Source organism: Cloeon dipterum, chromosome 3, assembly GCF_949628265.1.
Source record: "Cloeon dipterum chromosome 3, ieCloDipt1.1, whole genome shotgun sequence".
NCBI classification, from domain to species: Eukaryota; Metazoa; Arthropoda; class Insecta; order Ephemeroptera; family Baetidae; genus Cloeon; species Cloeon dipterum.
This window is the reverse complement of record NC_088788.1, coordinates 18,111,793-18,130,507: the sequence shown is the minus strand read 5'-3', so window position 1 is coordinate 18,130,507 and position 18,715 is coordinate 18,111,793. Positions and strand designations below refer to the sequence as shown.

The window sequence follows — 18,715 nt, the reverse complement described above, 5'->3', positions numbered from 1 at the left end:
GCGATACGAGGATCGTGTAACAGGCGTCGCGCCTATGTGCATTTTTTCACAAGATGCTCCTCGAGTTTCGCAGCTATTCCTCAACATTCGGCGGCCGAACTTTCCTACCTGTCTTCCCCCAGTAAATAGGCGCTTGTTTGCAGTGCGCGCGAGCAAAACAGGATCTTCTATTCTTTTAACAAAGCAGGCCCAGTTGTGACATGTGAGACGCACGCGTGGAAACAATATCTGCTCTGTCGGGTACAGATGTTATTTTTAAAATGACAACAACAATAATTTTATTTTAATGCCTCGGCGACGTAATTTTTATGTCCGCCGCCGCCGCAGTCGTTGTAAAGTGATAAAAACACCCAGTCGTCGTTGGCAGATTGCTTTGAAGCGCGCGGACCACACATTGCGCTGCTTTGTTTTCATTAGTCGCGTGTCGTTTTCCCTTGTATTGTATTCTGGCATAAAATAAAGAAATTATTACCTGTTTATTCACACGGTATTTTTAGCGCAGGTTAAAACGCAACGAGATAAATTTTATTTTTTCTCATCTTAAGAAAGAACAAATTACACTAACACTTAACGTCCGTGCTTGCAATTGAATGGAACAGAGCGCAGGTGGTCGTCTCCGAGAAGTGTAGTTTACCTTTCATTGAGCGTAGCATTCCAAACGAGCCAATTTTATAGAGGTCAAAATGTGCAGTGCATTCCAATCGAGTTGCCCTTTGCAAGTCGAAAATATCAATGATGTCACGTAGTGCCTTTGTTTGGCAAGAAGGTGATATTAATCTTAAAGATTATTATTATTTAATTTTATCTTGATGGTTGCATTATTATCCATCTTGACTATTTTCTACCTTGAAGATTGACGGTTAATGTCTAGTGTTAAATGTTCTAATGTTGTAGTGGACTTTTATTTCAATATTTCACATTTATAACTTAAATGTGTATTTACATACCATTTTTTCCTATTTTTTAACTTCAATTTGAATCTGCAAGTATTTTTTAATATTATATTTTGACTTTTCATGATAAAAATTTACTGATATACCAAAATCTTATCTTTTTAAAAACATATTTTATCCTCCTTGCTGTCAATAAGTATTTAATGCAATGGCAATTTAGGAACAATTAGGGAAAATTAAAAAAAAATATATGGATATAAAACAAAAGATTTTCTTGAAACTGGAAGTGGGAAATAATCGGCCAGAAATAACTGCAAATTCTAGTTTTTTCTTAGAGGATAAAATCCGTATCATAATTTTGAATTAAACTATTGAAATTGTTTCGGATTCCTCACTTTTTATATATTATTTAACTTTGCTAATTTGTCTATTGAATCCTAAACAAGGCATTCCTGTTTGACACAAAACCGCACGCAGGCGTGCAAATCAAGATTCCCCGGGACCTGGTAGCTTTGATGCCAGCGAGTCCCCGGCCTTTCGGGGTCGGCCGCAAGCAGAATTTGTCAAGTGCAAGAGCGCACGAGCGAAAAATGCGCTTTGTCCTGGTCGGGAGGGTGCAGGGCAACAGCGAAAAGCCATTAGCACAATCAGAAGCTGCATAGAAAAGTTGCCGAAAAGCCAGAGCGAGGGAGGAGACGCGCGTGGCCCGTGAATGTGTGCTCTACTTGTCGTCTCCGTTCGTTATCAGTGCTAATTTTAAGCTAGCTGTTTGAACACGCCGGCTGCTGGCTGCTGTTAATTCGCGTCGACCTTGCCCAGGTGCAGAGTAAATACATACACGAGCACACAAGCACACGCGCTCGTCGGCGCTGCGCTTAATACGCACACAAATGGGCGACTTAATTACACAAATGGCCGGCGAAAATGAAGCACGCGCCGCCTGTGTGTGTTTTCGCACTGGTTAGCGGCGCAGGGGCGCACTCTCTTTTCTTCCTCCTCCTCCTCTTCTCTACGGTGTGTTTTTCGGCTCAGCACACATACACACAGACGGCAGGCAGCCAAGGTCGCACAGCACAGCCCGGCTCGCAATTCGCACGCTGCCAATAATCAGCACGAATGGCCCAAATCCGCACCCCCTTGCAAATCAGGTGGAAACGGTTGCTAGTCTTTTTAAAAATCGTCTGGTGCGTGTCGTTCACAGGGTTTGCTACAACCCGCATTTTTCCGAAAACCCCACTGCATCGCCAAAATCCTTTTTGTATGTTTTTCTGCAATTCCACTTTTGCGCATTTTTTCCGAAAAACGTGCTTTATATTGAAGATCAAAAATTTCAATTGCTGGCTGATCAAAATTTGATTTTTGTCTAGTTTGACGTAAAATACGACTATTTCGCGGGTCAAATTCGGGAAAAATGCGGAAACTTGCAAAAATATAGGGGTTTAGCGGATGTATTTTTTGCGCTAATATTAAGTCTGGTTACATTTTCCTTCTTTTTAAATTTGATTTTTGATTGTGGCTGTAAGGCGTCAGAACGGTAGGCTTATATATCTAATATAGGGAGGCTGTAAACAGGTGTAACTTTTTCAAAGCTGATATCTTATTGTTAACTTTATCGCATCAATATAAGGATGTCGAAACGTAGAAATGTCGTGAAATCCTAAAAATGGATTGAATTGCTTGAAACCGAGAAAAATATTTTAGCTATCTTTTAAATCATAGATTCGACCTAAAATTCAGCTTATACCTGTTGAAGGCACTTGAATTGTACGTTTCTATGCCATCCTCTAAAAGAGCCTTTGTTTGCTTTGTTCACTAGGGTTTATCGTTTTGCTTCCTGGAATAGTCAATCAAAAGCTTATCTCGATCGCTGCTTGTGAACTAGACTAACAACCAGTTTCTTTCCTCCTATCGGTCTCCACCATATGGAATGGGTATATCTTAAAATTATTAGAGCTCAATTCTTCTCATTTTCTTCTTTTAATTTTTTATTTCCATCTACTGCACAACACCTTCTGCTATCTGCTTCCAAAAAACAATTAGTATCATAATGTTCTGAACATGGCAAGCATTACAATTTATTTCCTTGGGATATTAACATTTTGCTACGTGTTAAATATATATTTTTTGGATACTCCAAACGGGTTATTTTTACGTGGAATTGAAATTCTGGACAAGTTCCTCTAAGTGACCAAATTTCCCACATCTTTATTGCTAGACTAAAAACAGTTTAAACAATCATAGAGCAATAAAGCTGACAATTATTCGCTTCACGGACAAAATTTGGAATTTGAATTCTTCATTAAAAAAATATTTCAATAAAAATGCGCCGAGGTAAACGGCCTTTCTAGGAAAATTCAAATGGCGGAAACGGCGAAGCGTTCCCCAGACGCAAATGTAGGAAGATTTCAATGAAGCGGCATGTAGGCCCGCGAATCTCACCAACGCCTCAGCGCGTACATTAACCCATCGCACTAACACAAAAGGCAGACAATGGTGCAGCAGCAGCAGCACCTGTGCAGAAACGCCAGCCCCAACAGGTAGAGTTGGGCTATGTTTGCACGGCGTGTTGCATGCGTGGGTGCCGGTGCTGTGCTCCAAAGTTTAAAGGTCGCACGATTAAAGCCGTTGGTTCAGCGAGCGAGCAAAACGCCCCCACGTCGCTCTAGTCCAGAAAGTGCGTCGCCAACTTTCGCATCTGTTCGGAGGGTCCCGAGCGGATTGAAATTTGCACGCGCGCGCGTGTTCGCAGAATTCGACCGTGTGCGAATAATTTGGGAAGGACGCTTACGGCAGGCGCACTCCACCAACAAGGTGCTTTTGTCTCGATTCGGGCTGCTTCCTCGAAGTGCGATGAGCGCCGCCTATTTTGGGACGCGAATAAGCCGGATTTGCCCATCCATGTTTTCGTGCCACGCGGAATAGAGTAAGCAAATCGGGTGTTTCCAGTTTGTATTCGAATTACAAGCTAGGGCAATGATACTTTGACTTTTGACTTAACATCTAATTTGTTCTCAGGTTATTAATTTTGAGCTCCAAAATGAAAAATAAATGAGAAATTCCTTGGATGATATTTAATTAATACAAAAAATCTAAGTCTTGCTAATTTAACCGGACTTTTCCCTCAGAAAAAAAATGAAATAAAATGAGGAACAGAAGTAAATCGAGTATTTTATGTAAATTAAACTCAATAGTTTGAGCAATTCTTGAACATCCCTCAAGGGTCCAGGAAGGGTGTGAACTCAAAACGTTGGCTGTTTTGGAAGAAAATATCTGGGAACTTCATCAGGGTCTCCCAGGACCCTGGACGCAGTGCTATTGTGTGTACGTGTTATTAATGGTACACAAAATGTCTCCCTCAGGAGATGCACTTAAGAGAAAATGCAATAAAACATTCACACAGTTTCTGTATCTTTTTACTGTAAAAGCTATTTGTCGTTTATCAATCCATAGTTGTTTGGGATGCTCATGTAACATTCTACAAGATTTGAGTTTCTTTTAGTACTGGTATTTAATTGCCTATTGATTCCACTTTTTTATTTAAAGCGAAAATATCTTAAACATGCTGAAATAGCATAGCACATACATAATACAAGCGATCGATCTTATTTCAGTTTTTTTTTCTGCTCTACAATTACTCTAACAAAACTGCAGTAAACAATTCATCTTCATGTATTCAGATGAACACAAACATACATTTAAGCTTAACTTAAATGACCTTCAAAGCAAGCAAGCAAGCAATTCTTTTTCTAGTGAAGCAATGCCGTTTTTACCAACAAGTGTAAAGTGTGTTTGCACACAGGCCCTCTTTGTCGCGCCTCGAGACCCATATTTTTAGAAAGGCGCCCGCCGCGTGCGAGAGAATAAATTATTTGCGCTGGCAGAATAAGAGGCAAGTTTGTTTCTTGTTTGTGCCCAAGCGGTCTAATTGACAAATAAGAGTCCCAACCTTTGGCCCCAGCCTAATGGAAAACACTCGTTGACTCCTCTGTCCCGCGGTCTGTCGAATGCACCAGCTGCAAAGGAGGTTGGCCCCGTAACCTTTCACACGCATTATTGTTGTCGTCGTCGTGCTTATTATTATTATTATTGGAGAGCCCCGGCCAGCGAAGCGGGAAGGACTATGTATATATATGCTTAATTAAATCACGCGCGCTCCATTTGTCCGACGTCGGTCGATACCGCACAAATAATGGAAAATGCATCCTGTAGGAGTCTGCTTCTCCCAATTTGAGAAGTGGTGCAATTTCGAAAGGAAAGCAATTGACAATACAGTACAAAGCATGGCCATCCTGAATTGATATACCAGCTGTCCAGCAGAGTAACAACGTTTTTGGATCTCGGCTCAGCACATACCGTGTTATTTATGAGCTCCCAAAAACACCACTGAGCTAATAACATAAGGCTCGAGTGGCCGCAGAGGAGCTTGGGCTGAATATGACCATCTTTTCGACACCCCGCTTCGAGGTCTTTGATTGAAACGCCAAACATTTGTCCATAAAGCCGCTGGAAAGGTGCAAAAACGAGCAAGTGGAACCTCTCAGCTCCCAGCCCGTTAATTACGATCAAAATCAAAGCCTCGTCAGATCTAGAAAATTTAATATTTGAAAAGAGGTGCGTCAGGACAAGATATTTAGCCGCTTCTTATCTTGAGTAAACGATCATCTCTGCATAGCGAAAATCATTTTCGCTTGAAATGCATCAACACGTTAGAAGATCGCGAAGGGTCAAACTAGTTCGATCGAGATCAGCAGACGCGGCGGTGCTCGCAGGAACACGACAATTTGAAGGCGCGATCCGAGATACACGCACACAGCGTCTTCTCCGCTCCGCGGCGGCCTAACTAAGTGCTGATTTCTCGCGGCGGCGGCGACAGCGGAGGCGGCATCCGTCAAACTTAATTAATCTAAGAGCATGTAAGCACGACATGCCTCCGAATCTAATTAAATCTGTTGTGACGAGGCACATTGAATTTCAATTTAATTTATTCGCGGCAACCTCAGATGATGTTCACGCCGCACCGACGACGAGTGGAGAGCGAAACAAGGGCGGGCTGCTGCTGTCTGCAAACCAAGCAGCCAGACAGCCAGCCAGCCAGGCGCGGTTCTTTTCACCGAGATGACCTGTAGCCGCAACCGGTGCTTTTCTCTCGACGCTTGAACTGCATACGAATGAGACAATTTTGCAACGATATTTTTTTAATTAATTTTAACGGAAAATCACTTCAAGTGAATATTCTCGGTTTATTTGCATAGACAGTTCGTTGGATGAATTTAGTTTCATATAATCATGAGAAATTAGACGTGAGAATTAAGCATTTTTTGAAGATTTTTTATTTAATTTGGTATAAACTTTTAAAAAACTTAACCGGAACTGTTGAGAATCTTTGCAAATTGTTGAGAGAAATTAAATCAATGGAATAGCGAAAACCCCGCACGAAACTGGTAAATACCATAAAAACCACTGCACTTCAAGTTTAGGAAACACCCCAGGAGATAGACAGCCTTGACTTGTTACGTAACAACCGGAAAAAATGTGAACTTGCCTCTGTAGACGTTCAGAATTTGGATTTATGGCTGGTGAAATAACATTTCCGTTATTTAGTGTTTAAATCTGATTGCCAAAATGCCGCGATCTGGATTGTAAAGATCGCTAGTTATAAGTCGCCATTATAATAAACCTTAAACTACGAAAACATCAAATGCGTACAAAATCAACTCTTATAATTGTTAAGTTCCCACTTTAAAAGAATTACTTCACAGCATTTTCATGAGAATAATATTTTTTGGTAAATTAACTGTCGTCGTATTTGAAATTCGAAACGAATTTATTCTAACGACATTCATGGCTCCTAAATATGTAAAATTGACAAGCAATGCACGAGACTATTTCGTTTGGAAGTATATCTTTATTTTAGTGGGGTGTAACGGACCAAACTGTCTGCCATTTACGATATCCTTTGAGTGGATTGTTATTTATTCAAACGCTGAGCAGCAAAATAAATACTAGAAACCAATATACACATTATTAGAACAAGCAGTTTCCCTATTTGGAAAACGTTTTTTACTTCATTATAAATACTAGTAGCGCCCACGCTGGTCAGCATTTTCCCGTTTCTTCGCAGCACTGATGATCGTCTGTTTGGCGTGTTTTTTCATTAACCTACGCGTATGTCGCTCTTCCTCAGTTGAAAACGTCCCGGCCTGCAGGAAAAATCGCTGGATCGTTTCCGAGAACAATGTGTGCTCAAAGTGAAATCAGAGCCAAAGGGAATGCTGTGCAGAATCGGAATAATAATGACAATGGCCGGCTCATTAGGAAGCACCGCTGTGCAATACAGCCCACGCACCCCCATGATTCTCGGAAATGCGGTCGGGCTTGCTGGCTCTGGTGGAGCGCTTCCAGAAAGCCCTCGCAGCTGCAGCAGTGCCAATAATAAATCATAAGCAATTGAGACTTCGATAAATTGCTTTTCCGCACGCGGCTACTCGCTTTCGCTGCTGTTGGCTCGCGCTGCAAGGTCCTCCTTCTTTTCACGTGTGTTGTTAATTAGTGCACTCGCCAAACGCGTGCATTTGACAGCACTCGCAGTGAGCTAATCGCTATTTCGGCGCCGACCATTGTTCAAGTTCACCGCTGCAGCTGCAGACAGTTAGTTGTTAGTTTGCTCATCAAATGACACTCATTGTCGCATGCACAGAGAGCGTGCCGTCGTGCATTTTTATTAGAGGTCAGTCGGACTCGCTAATTTTACATGTACTTGATGAAAAATCTCTTAGAGTGACAAAAATTGTTCTGGCACACCTTCTGCTGTTGAAGTGGAGAAATTTTAACTAAATACAAATATAAACTTATGATGGAATGGATTCTTTTTCCAAGACAGAATATTTGAAAAAATATTACGCAGAGATAAGTGTAACAATTTTATTGTAATTTAGCACATTAAATTATTTCTGCAATGATCGTACAATCTTGTAAAAAAATATCGATTCTTCTTTTGTTCAGATAAAATTATATTTTAATTTATTTTCCACTTGAATAACTGTATCCCAGTCTATTTTTAATTTTTAATTTTAATTTAATTTCCTTTATTTGTATTACACAGCGGTACAAAAATCGAAGCTTCTCCATTTCTGTCCGCGCATGTACAAATGAGTCTCAAACAACAAAATATTAATAACAATAGATAGAAGAAACATAGTGTAAACATTTCGTTATGTTTGTGTCGCAAGCGAGTGTGTGTTTCGCTACATTGGTGCTCTCAAATCGAGATATTCATCACAAGTATAAAATTTGTCAGCATAAACAAAAATCTTTAACTGCTTCTCGAATTCGTCTAACTGCGGCACACCCCGAATCTGCGCTGGAAGTTTATTATACAAATTTAACATGTAAATCTTTGGATTTCGAGAAGCCGCCGCTGACACCTGGGAGGGCACAAAATAACTATCTCTATAATAATAGTCTCTATTTTACAAATTACCTTGAAATTGCCTTAAAATTTGAATTTAATCTGAAACCAAATCCTCAAATATTCATCAAAATTAGATTTCAACGTTAATTTTGAGTTCCGCACTGTCAAGTTTTCACCTAACTAGATAAACCGACCTAACAACAAAAAATTTAACAATTTTTTCCCTGAACATAGTCCTATTTTTAAAATCATGAAATTCCTCCGAGCTAAATGTTTCAGTGGATTGACACAAAGACAGCACAGTCTGCTTGGGAAATTTCTAATCGAAAATATTTATACTGCCAAAGCATCGTCAATCATTTGCATGTTGCCGATCGGCATCAGTTGGCCAACGCGCGCGCGAATCGTTTCTCAAATGGGCCGCAAATGAGGTTACAATTGTTCGAAGGTCGCGGCGCGCACAAGAGCCGTGCTCAACCCTGACAGACGGCATCTTTCTGTCTGCACTTGCCGCCTTTCTGAATGTGTAAACACAAATAACGAGGATAAAATACGCAGCATTGAACAAGGAACGAACGATGCTGAGTGCTACGCAAGAAATTTATCATCCGCCGCGAGTGCATGACACTTGAGGAATGCCGTGGCGGATTAAAGAAGCGCGCGCCGTGGAAATAAAAGCAGTACAAATTAAAGTACATGTGCACGGCTCAGCGGCCTTCTGTATTTTATTGCGAGTGTGTATGTTATCTGACGTAAACGATCGAAAACAATAGGCAGCTCGTGTGGATATTTAAATTAGATGCATTGCAGATTAGCATCTTCAAAGATCAGTGAAACGCCAACTCGGGATGATTGATGGCGATGGACTAGCCTCTCGAGAGTGAGCCGCTTAATTGAGAAATCAATTCTTAATGCCACCGCGTGCAGCACGCCGTGTTTTCCAAATTACTTTTAGCTGCATTCTTCGCATTCATTAAAGGGAGGAGCAAATTTAATGATATTGCCGAATTTTGTGATCACGCGAGCCATGCTGAGACGGCAAAATATTTAGGTCTCTCTTTAGACCAGAATTCAAGTTGGATTTTTTTCCAAAATTCTTGAAATAATGTATTGCCCGTTCATATAAATAACACCCTCACTGCTGTCTATTTGTCCGGTTAAAATATTGTACTGAAAATCGTATTTTTAATGTTAGATCTGTTGAGAAAATTTTAAAATTAATTTTATTGAATGCCAATTATTTTAAAGGTTATCTTGTTTGCAACACTAATTTTTGTATGCACAATTTTGCTATGTGTCAGCTGTCGTCTGAATTGCCTATTGGCTGGGCTTGTAATGTGCAAAAATATTATTTTAGATATTCGTTGAACCATTTTTTCTAGAATGAATTAAATTGCTGTTCATTATTTTCGGCGCTGAATTATATCAAAATTAAAACTACAGCTTCGTCCTTGAGACACGTCGCTGGAAAGAAAGGAAAAATAATTGCACGTGCAGTGCTCACCAATATTTCATACTCAGTTCCAGTTCACGATAGCGGATCTATTCTTGTGGTTGCTTACCGACCCAATTACTGGAGATTTATATCACACGAATCAATTCAGGCCTTGACGGTCTTCGAATTCCAGCCGAATCTGCAGACTGCGAAACGCCCGCCCTGTCTGTTTGGTGTGCGTTCGCACACCCAATATATATTTGCACACATTCATACACTGCACTGTGGCAGCGCGTACGTACGCATGTGTCGCGCGCGGCTTGGGCTTGGAGCCGAATGAAGCCCTTGCTTTGACGGCGACGCGCAGCCAGCGGGCCGAAAAGGTTATCGTTTCAAAATATTTACCCGCGCGCGCGACGGGACTCGGAAATTTCGGCCGCGCGTCTCAAAGAGGAAAATAATAAATGGCCAGCCTGTGCAGAAATGAATTTATGAGTAATGTTGGTGCGGCCGCAGAGAGCGCCGCCGCCGCCGTCCTCCCTCGTCATTCCGCGAGGCGCACTTTGATGTAACGCAGTAATTTTAGATTCGACGGTGCTGGGGTGACGTCACAAGGTATTTGCACGGGTATTTCTGTCGGCAAGCACACCGGCCGCGTGTTTATAATTATAAAGAGGCCGACTCCAGCGGCACGCGCGTGCAGCAGGCCTCCAAGATCGGCTGGCTCTCACAGGTGCAGCAGCACCGCCTATCGATCACATCGGCGGCTGCAGCGGCCAAAATCGACCGAGATTGCCAGCCCGAGGCGGCCTGTTCAGACGCTCGCCAGCCGGTTTGCAGACTGGCCGCGATTTGCAGCCTTTTTTTGGCACATTCATTCACTCGTCTCTGCCGATGGCTTCGCGGAATCTGATTCATCCGCAGGAATGTCATTTTTTGCTCAACGAGCCACGACCATAATCGTTGAATTTTAAACGGGAAAATTAGCATTAATTTGTGTACAAAGTCAAATTGCTTCACTAGCCAGCAGAGCCTGTTGGCTTAAAAGAGAACCCCTGGGTTCGTTCCGCTCTGAAATGCAATTTTTTTGCCTAATACGTGTTAGGAGAAAGCATGTTATAAATGATAAAACCAATAATTAAATGTACAAATTTGTATAAGGAAAAAGGTGAATTGTTTTAGGAAATTCATGTTAAATTAAAAATATATAATTCATTGCCCTAAAGTGATCTTTAATTCTCCGAAAAATTTGGAAAGTAAAAAATGCCCCATCATTCGATTCATCTTTGCAAAATCACCACAATTTAACCAGTTTTTTTTAAAGTGTTCCCAACAAAATTTACTGTCTGAAACGCCCTTCTAAACGTTGCACGTTTATTGTGCACGTTAATTAAATTAAAATATCGCATGCTAGAGCGGAACCCTTGTTAGTTTTGTGCGAATAGACAAAAATAGGCCACGCACAGTGAAAATCTATAAATTGCTGTGCCTGAACAGTGAGCTCTTAATTTATTTAACGATTGTTTAGATAATTGGCCCAGATTTAAAAATACGACGCCTTGATACATAGCATACGTGACCATAGACACTAGTCCTATTATAGGAGGCAGCCACTCGTGCGTCAGCGACTTATTTTCTCCGACTGCAAACAATTTCCGTCCGAGATGTATGGACATGGACAGTGGTCGGTCCGGTCGACATAATCACGGTGACCTTTTTCGGCTGCCACGTTCCGCTGATTAAGGTGTGATGCTGGCTCGCTCGTTCGCTACCTGAGTGGCGTTGCGTGCACATTAGCATGCGTATAGAAATCCGCACTTGGGCCAGTCGTGTAATTATACGCGCGAGGAGGATTGCCCGTCTTGGCCGCAGACTCGAATTACGTGACTCAACAACTTTGCAGCTGGTTTTTTGCCCCGCTGTTCAAATTACTGTGCCACAAAATTCTTTCTTGTGATTCCGATCGGCCAGCGTTTTCAACTCCTCCCCGGGCTGAAATTTCACGCAGAGATTTTGAAATGTATCGGCTTGGAAATCTGCCGTTCGCGTTTGCCTGTAATCAAGTTTGATCAGAGACCCAAATCATTTCAGACGGTTATTTATCAGAAATTTGGTTTCACAACAGCAGTATCAAATTCATTTATCCCCAACGAGTCCACAGGAATCAAAGCTGGTTGGTTCCGGACGCGAGTTGTCTCGTTTTGTTGTGTTTTGCGCGAAATCTTTTTAGCTGTACGTCCGTCCGTCGTCATGCCATTGAGAAGCCGTACGTACGTGCATTATTTGCTCGTTGGCTGGCTGGTATTTATTTCCAACCGTGTGTGTGCGCCAGTGCCAACTAACACCTATAAGCACACCACCTTGCACTCGCGGGCCGCCACCGTTACATCACCAATGTCAATAAACTACTTATAACTATTTCTTGTAATCTTAGCTACGGGAAATTGTAAAACTAAGCGCAATTAAATTTAGAAAAATTATGTTTGGTTCGTATAATGCAAACAACTCACTAAGGAGATGGAATTTCACTGATTGTGAGAGTGGACGAAAATAGATTTATTTGTCCTCTGTTATCTAGATTGTGCACAATTGAGGCCTTGTAGTTGTGGAGGGTAATTCAGTCGCATTTATGTAAATTTAGTTAAGTAGGACAGCAGTAGCTATATGGCAGGTTAGGGTTGGTTGGTTTTCTGTAAGACTTTCGAAGTCTAGCCTTGTTGTCAAACATTAAATTTGTACCATTTCACTTTATTCAAAATAACAAGAAAATTTGTCTTACAAAAATAAAATAGGGAACTATGATAGAAGTAGTTCCTTTTTTGAGAAGTTAAGTCTTGTTCTAGAAATCATGTCATTCGAGCTATAGATTTATTTTCCTATTTGTATTATCTTCGTCATCGTTATAAAAATTGCGGGTAAAATTGGGACTCAAACTTCATTTACTGCAATAGGGATGAATATTCATACATATTGTTAGATGAACTTGTTTTAGCCACGTCGAAGAAGAAAGTTAATATTAAAAGCAATGGAAAGGTTGCTTGCCTTACGAGTAAAATAAATTTCATGCAGCTGCTTGTTCCTCATTCACATAATGCAGTACAAGATTCGACTTGGTGCAAAATATATTTATTACGTTTCATTGAAAACCTTACTAAGTCCAGCAAGTTGAATAATTATCAGCTCTTGGTACTCCCTGCAATGAGAACTCAAATTTCACTGTTTGGAGAAGTCGGCGTGAACCTGTCTCATGCTTAACTTTTTGCAAGAGTCTTCGTCTTTTAGTTCGAGTTCAGTGGAGCCACCCAAGGAAATGTTTGTACCTTTGTGTTGGTCTTTTTGTTGCGAAGAACATGACCCAGAGAACATAGCCAGACTTTTCCCCGAAATGCCCAGAGTTAAACGTTTAACTGTGAGGTAATTGATTGCCAGTCTAATAGCTAAATTGCATCCAGTCGCACATGTATATTGACGGTTGGTTGTACGTGTACAGGCAAACGGAGCAGGTTTCTCTGAGGCTAAACAAACACGGCTCGCTTAATTAAAAGTGTACACATACAACGAGTGCAAAGAAAGAGGGAGATCAGTGCAATAGAGAGACAGGCCGGGCTTTTCTTTTTCTCACGTCACTGGCGAATTCCCAGCAATAAACTCGTCCCCTGTTCTGATCCTGAGAGCAGAGAAATCGATTATGAAACAAGCGATCTTTTGATCCGCGCGGCCATAAAAGAGAAAAATGAGCAGCCTCGCAGTTCACTCGCCATAAATAATAATTTGGCCGCTGCAATAAAATGCTAACTAGCAGCGTGAGACCGTCGGATTTTCACTCTTTGTCTTGTTTGCTACGCTTGAAAATTATTCCAATGCCAATTGCTGAAAAGTGGCAGCAAACTTAGCATGCTTTTCAAATAGTGAGGACTGTCTCCCTACTTGAAATTCTATTTTATTTCGCAACAAAGACTTTCCCCGAAAGGTTTCATGCACCGTTAGACAGATCTAGACGAGACAAATCAAAATTTGCCTAGATAATGTTCAAGCGTTTGATTATTTGACATTGTAGAAACAAATTATTAAAACCAGCAAAGCGACTGCTTATTGTAGCCATAAATTATTATGCCCTTTATCAATCCACTCAAAGTGCATAAAAACCTCTCCGATAATATAAAATGCAAATTAAAGCACGATCAGATAAACTAGGAAAAAACTGCGTTCCGGTCGTTATTCATTCACTCATCTCTACACGTCTGCCTTTGGCTCTTTGCTTTATTTGTGCGTTGACTGCAATTTTCGATAAAAATTCAGCTGGCTGAGGCTTCGTTCCTCCTTGCCGTGCTTGTTTGTTGCATAATGTTATTTCGGCAGCAACCTCTCGAGCTCACTCTTTCATGTATTGTTACGTGCCTCTCTTGCCTGCGTTATTTCCAAGAAAATGCGCGCCGCTCGCTTATTTCGCCTCTTCTCTCCAGCGTATTTTTTGTGCGCGCTCGTTCGTTCGTTCCTTCGCTTACCTTCCTACCTAGCTCCCGCTAAATGTAAGCTGGGCGCATTTTTTATTAAAAGCCAAACGGAAATTGTTTTCTTCGGACGGCAGGGCCTCGTGGCAAGCGGATTTCTTAATTCCTTCCCCCTTTCAGTGTGTATTTCTTTCCTGCAATTTAAATTTTTACTGTTTCCCTGCTTTTGGGGAATTTTCTGGTAATTGAGAAACCAGCTATCGCAAAAAACAAAAAATAAATTATATAAAATGAGCGATTTTTCCTTTTTTTATTTTCCAATAAAACGTCCTCTAAAAAATAAAAAAATAAAATATGTTTGTGAGCTCTAGTAAAATGACTGGACGCTAAAGGAAACCTATATTAATAATTCATTACCCCGCTAAATTTATTTATTTCACTAAAACGTAAATGAAGTAACGAAAATATGAACCCGCCGCCGAATCAAAGAAGCCCTGACCTGGCCCAAAACTACAAAATTGTCCCAAAATTTCGTCTGCGGCTCCAAAATGCGCGAAAACAGGCCACGGTCTGGCGGCCTAGGTTGCCGGCCGGCAGTGAGAGTGGTTGTCGGTGGTGTGCTGGGGTGCATGTGTGCCAGTGAGTTGCGACGAATGCGTCGGCCGGTCGGAACACGGCTCACACACACACACACACACACACACACACACACACACACACACACACACACACACACACACACACACACACACACACACACACACACACACACACACACACACACACACACACACACACACACACTCGAGCGGCCAATGCTAGGTTGGTGTGCCGGCGGGCGGTGGTGGTAATCGATAACGGACGGACGGAATTCTATTTTAGGCGCTGGTTGCATAACCCTTCCATCCATCCACCCTCCCCTACAGCCAGCCGCGCGCTTCACCCGCACCCCCGCCCGCCCCAACCCGCCCATCCACCCTCGGCCGCCTTGCAAAAAGGCTTTGCTGGCGCGAGACACGCGCTCTTTTGCGTCTCCCTCGCCGCCCGCCGTAATTTCTCCTTATTTATTTACCTCGATTTTTCGTCAGATTTCCACCGCGATCCGTGCATGCACGCGTTTCTTTCCTCCTTTCCTGCTCGCTGGTGTCGAAATCAAAGATGAGACGGTTGCAGCTCCGGTTTCGAGGTTCGCGTGCCGTAAATGCAACGATTTAAAGGAGAAGCTCCAAGCAAATTTGCCCTACTTACTCCGATTTGTAAACAACCTCTTCGCATCAGAGGAAATTTTGATTTATTTTTCTCTCTCAATCACACGTGCTGCAACTTGGATTTTAAAACTCGGTGATGTTGTATCAAACCCAAAGTAGGCTGATCACACACACAACACACACAATTCAGGTCTCCAATCAAATGAAAGCGGCCCACATATATACACAGCTGTCGGAGCAGCTCGTGTTGCCCTCTCGAAATTGTTTTGGCCAACTCCGATTAACCCTCTCGCCCAGTGGACCGAAAAAATATCGATCTTCAGCCGCTCTGATTCGTAACGAAACTAACGCCTCGTTATGTTTTTTCAGAGAGAAGAGACAAAAGATAGAAGATATTAAGAAGAACATTAGAGATGCAATAATTGTAAGTATGAGCCAGCCAGCGCCGTCATTCCGGCAATTAAATCGCTGCGTTTCTCTGTTCCGACAGACTATTACAGGCGCCATGAGCACCCTGTCTCCTCCTGTGGCGTTGGAACACAACTCCAATCAGGGCAGTGTAGACTATATCCAGGATGTGGCGTCGCAGCACGACTTCGACTACCCTTCAGTAAGTACATTACTCGCACTCTTACCGAGTAAAAAAAAAACACGAAAGGAATCTGAGATTAATCGCTCTCTCTCGGCCTAGTGTCGTTGCAAACGGGCTGAGTAACGAGCAGGCTCCTTAAAATATACGCGGCGAGTCAGTTGCCGAGTACAAACACGCAGATTGTCAAAGTTACTTGGCCCGTCCAACTTTGACTTTTTTTCTTCTTTTCTCTGCTTCACCTTGTTTCATTTACATTGCAAAATACTCTCGAAGAGCTCTACTTGTTGAAAGTACTCGTTTAATTTTTTTAAATGGCTCTGACGCAAAAATAACCGTAGACACAGTGGTTTCAAAATAAGCCGGCTCATCAAAACAATGTCAAATCGCTCCCTTCTCTGACGCCAAAAGAGTCTGCAAAGTGGTTTTTAAGAGTTTCTTTATCACCGTTCTTCATCCTTCATCAAAAGTCGAGCTTGTTTGCATTCAAAATTGAATATTTTATTGATACATAAGTGATACTATAAGATGGAATTAAGCCAGAGATTGCAAAAAATATCAGATTAAAGATATTGAAATTTAATTTAATTAAGGTATCTTAATTTTTGGCGCATTTGTTCAAAATCATTATTGATATTCTTGATGATTTAAATATTCAACGAAAAAACATCTTATTTGACCCAGCATTAGTCAAATAATCTTGCTACATTTTTTTAATTTTTCCCAAAACATTTTAATCGAATTATGATTGTCTACTTTTGTCAATCCAGAATGAAAAAAAAACAGAAAGTTATCGTGAAACTATTTTTAGACAGTTGTTTTTCACTCAATAGCTCATAACATTCGTTTTGATAATTAATGCCTCCAACTAAATTGAATTTAATTCGCTGCTCACGGCCCCTGCAACGGTCGACTGACCCGCGTGACGCGCGAGTGCAAACGGTTGCGTACGTTCATGCTCTGCAGGCGCTGTTCGATCTTCTCTGCTTCTTTTTTGCATTGCTTTGGGACCGAAAATCAGGCGAGCACAGCAAGAGCAGCCGCGCGGCCCCTTTCGTTTTATTATTCCATCTAGCGGCTGCCGTCTCTCTCACTCGGCCCAGTTAATGATGCAAGCTGTTGATAACGGAACACAGTCTTTTTTGTAGCACATTTGCTGCGGCTGTTGCTGCTTCGCCTTATCAGCCAGCCAGCGTTCTGTACAGCTGATAACGCGCGAGCTCACCTTTTATTTGAGCACGAATAAAATATGTATGTACTCTCACTCGGCCTGTCGGTGATGCTGCAGTTTTGCTGGAAATGGCTGATAGCAAATTTTGCGTTTATCCGAACCCTCTGGCAGTTTTTAAAAATAAAAACGTATTAATTTGAAACCAAGGATGTTAGTTCTTTGTTCTTATCAAATTTCGTCTATATTGCTGAAATATTATTTGGCGTGTAGTATTTCCACTTCCTAGAATTTTCGCAATCAAATTCAAAGTCAAGTATTTTCTCGGTAACACCTTTGAAGCACATATCCGCGTAGCAGGAAAATCGGCAATCCAGTGAAGTGTTCGTTCCGAAGCTATCTCATCTGCAGATGGCGCGTGAAAGAGGTGCTCGCCCGACTGACAGAGAGAACGAGCGACTCAGTTTCCTTTCCTGTTAATTACACTGCCTTGTTTTCGTTGAGTGGAAATCGCTGGCGCTACTGCTGCTGCTGCTGCTGCGTGTGTGTGAGTGTGTGTGTTTGTGCAGCGGCCAGCATGCTCGTGACGCTTCCCTGAAAATTTAATCAATGTGTTTGCCTCGTGTTTCAGGAATTCTACGAGCATACAGAAAGATTATGGAAGGACAGAGGGGTGCAAGCGTGCTACGAAAGGTCCAATGAATATCAGCTCATAGACTGCGCCAAATAGTTGAGTATTGTTTCCTCTCTCTCTCTCTTGTAGTTGTAGTCGGATAAAGGGAAAGAAGGTGCTCCATTAAAGTGCTCTAATGAGTCCTTGAGCAAATGGCGATCAGACTGCATCACGTTGCACTGCGGCATTCCGTGTGCTTCGCAACTGAACACTGGTTGAAATTGATTCTCCGTAAAAAAAATCAACTGGGGTACAGTAAATCGAAAAACGTGCTCATTTAGAGAAATCGATTGGCATTTTATGACTTTTATGGGTTTTTTAGTCAATTCTAGCAGTGAAATGAGAAATTTAAAACTGGTTCTTTTATGCAATTTGCTGATCACTTATATTTAAATTTGCAAGGACAGAAATTTCATCTTTTCTGCGGTACACTGAAGGTAAAATTCCAATTTTGTTCGCAAGGAAATTTATGGAGTAAAAGCTAGATGCGGTAAGATATTTAAAACAATATTCATATATTTTCCAATTGAAAATTATAAAAATATATTCCTAAATTAAACCGACGATCTTTATTTCTATATGTCATATGAGTCCTGCTAAAATTGTTAAAAAAGCGCTCAAACAGTGGCGGTTGCATTTTCGTATCGATTTATTGTGCAAAGGTATTCCCCTCCACTTAATTTACTTGTCTCTTCCCAATTGAAGTCTGAGCAAATATTAAATCAAACCTGCAAAAATTGCAAAAAAAAAATAAAATCGTGGAATTGTCTTTGCCACTCGCACAGCGGGACAAATCTCAGGGTGAAAATCATCGACTGCGCCGCTGGCAGACTAATTGAGAGAGGAACGCGTGAATGGGGTGCGTCGGCGGGCTGAACGGCGGCGAG

General features: G+C 41.6%; 1 protein-coding gene across 1 annotated transcript in view; it reads left to right on the top strand.

Annotated features, from left to right (window-relative positions):
* The window catches only part of Galphas (G protein alpha s subunit), a 50,829-nt gene that overhangs the window by 8,394 nt on the left and 23,720 nt on the right, over positions 1 to 18,715 (top strand). Inside the window, exons 4-6 of the mRNA XM_065486539.1 lie at positions 15,768 to 15,822; positions 15,889 to 16,008; positions 17,787 to 17,884. Coding sequence (XP_065342611.1) covers positions 15,768 to 15,822; positions 15,889 to 16,008; positions 17,787 to 17,884 — 273 coding nt within the window. The remainder of the gene's footprint in view (positions 1 to 15,767; positions 15,823 to 15,888; positions 16,009 to 17,786; positions 17,885 to 18,715) is intronic.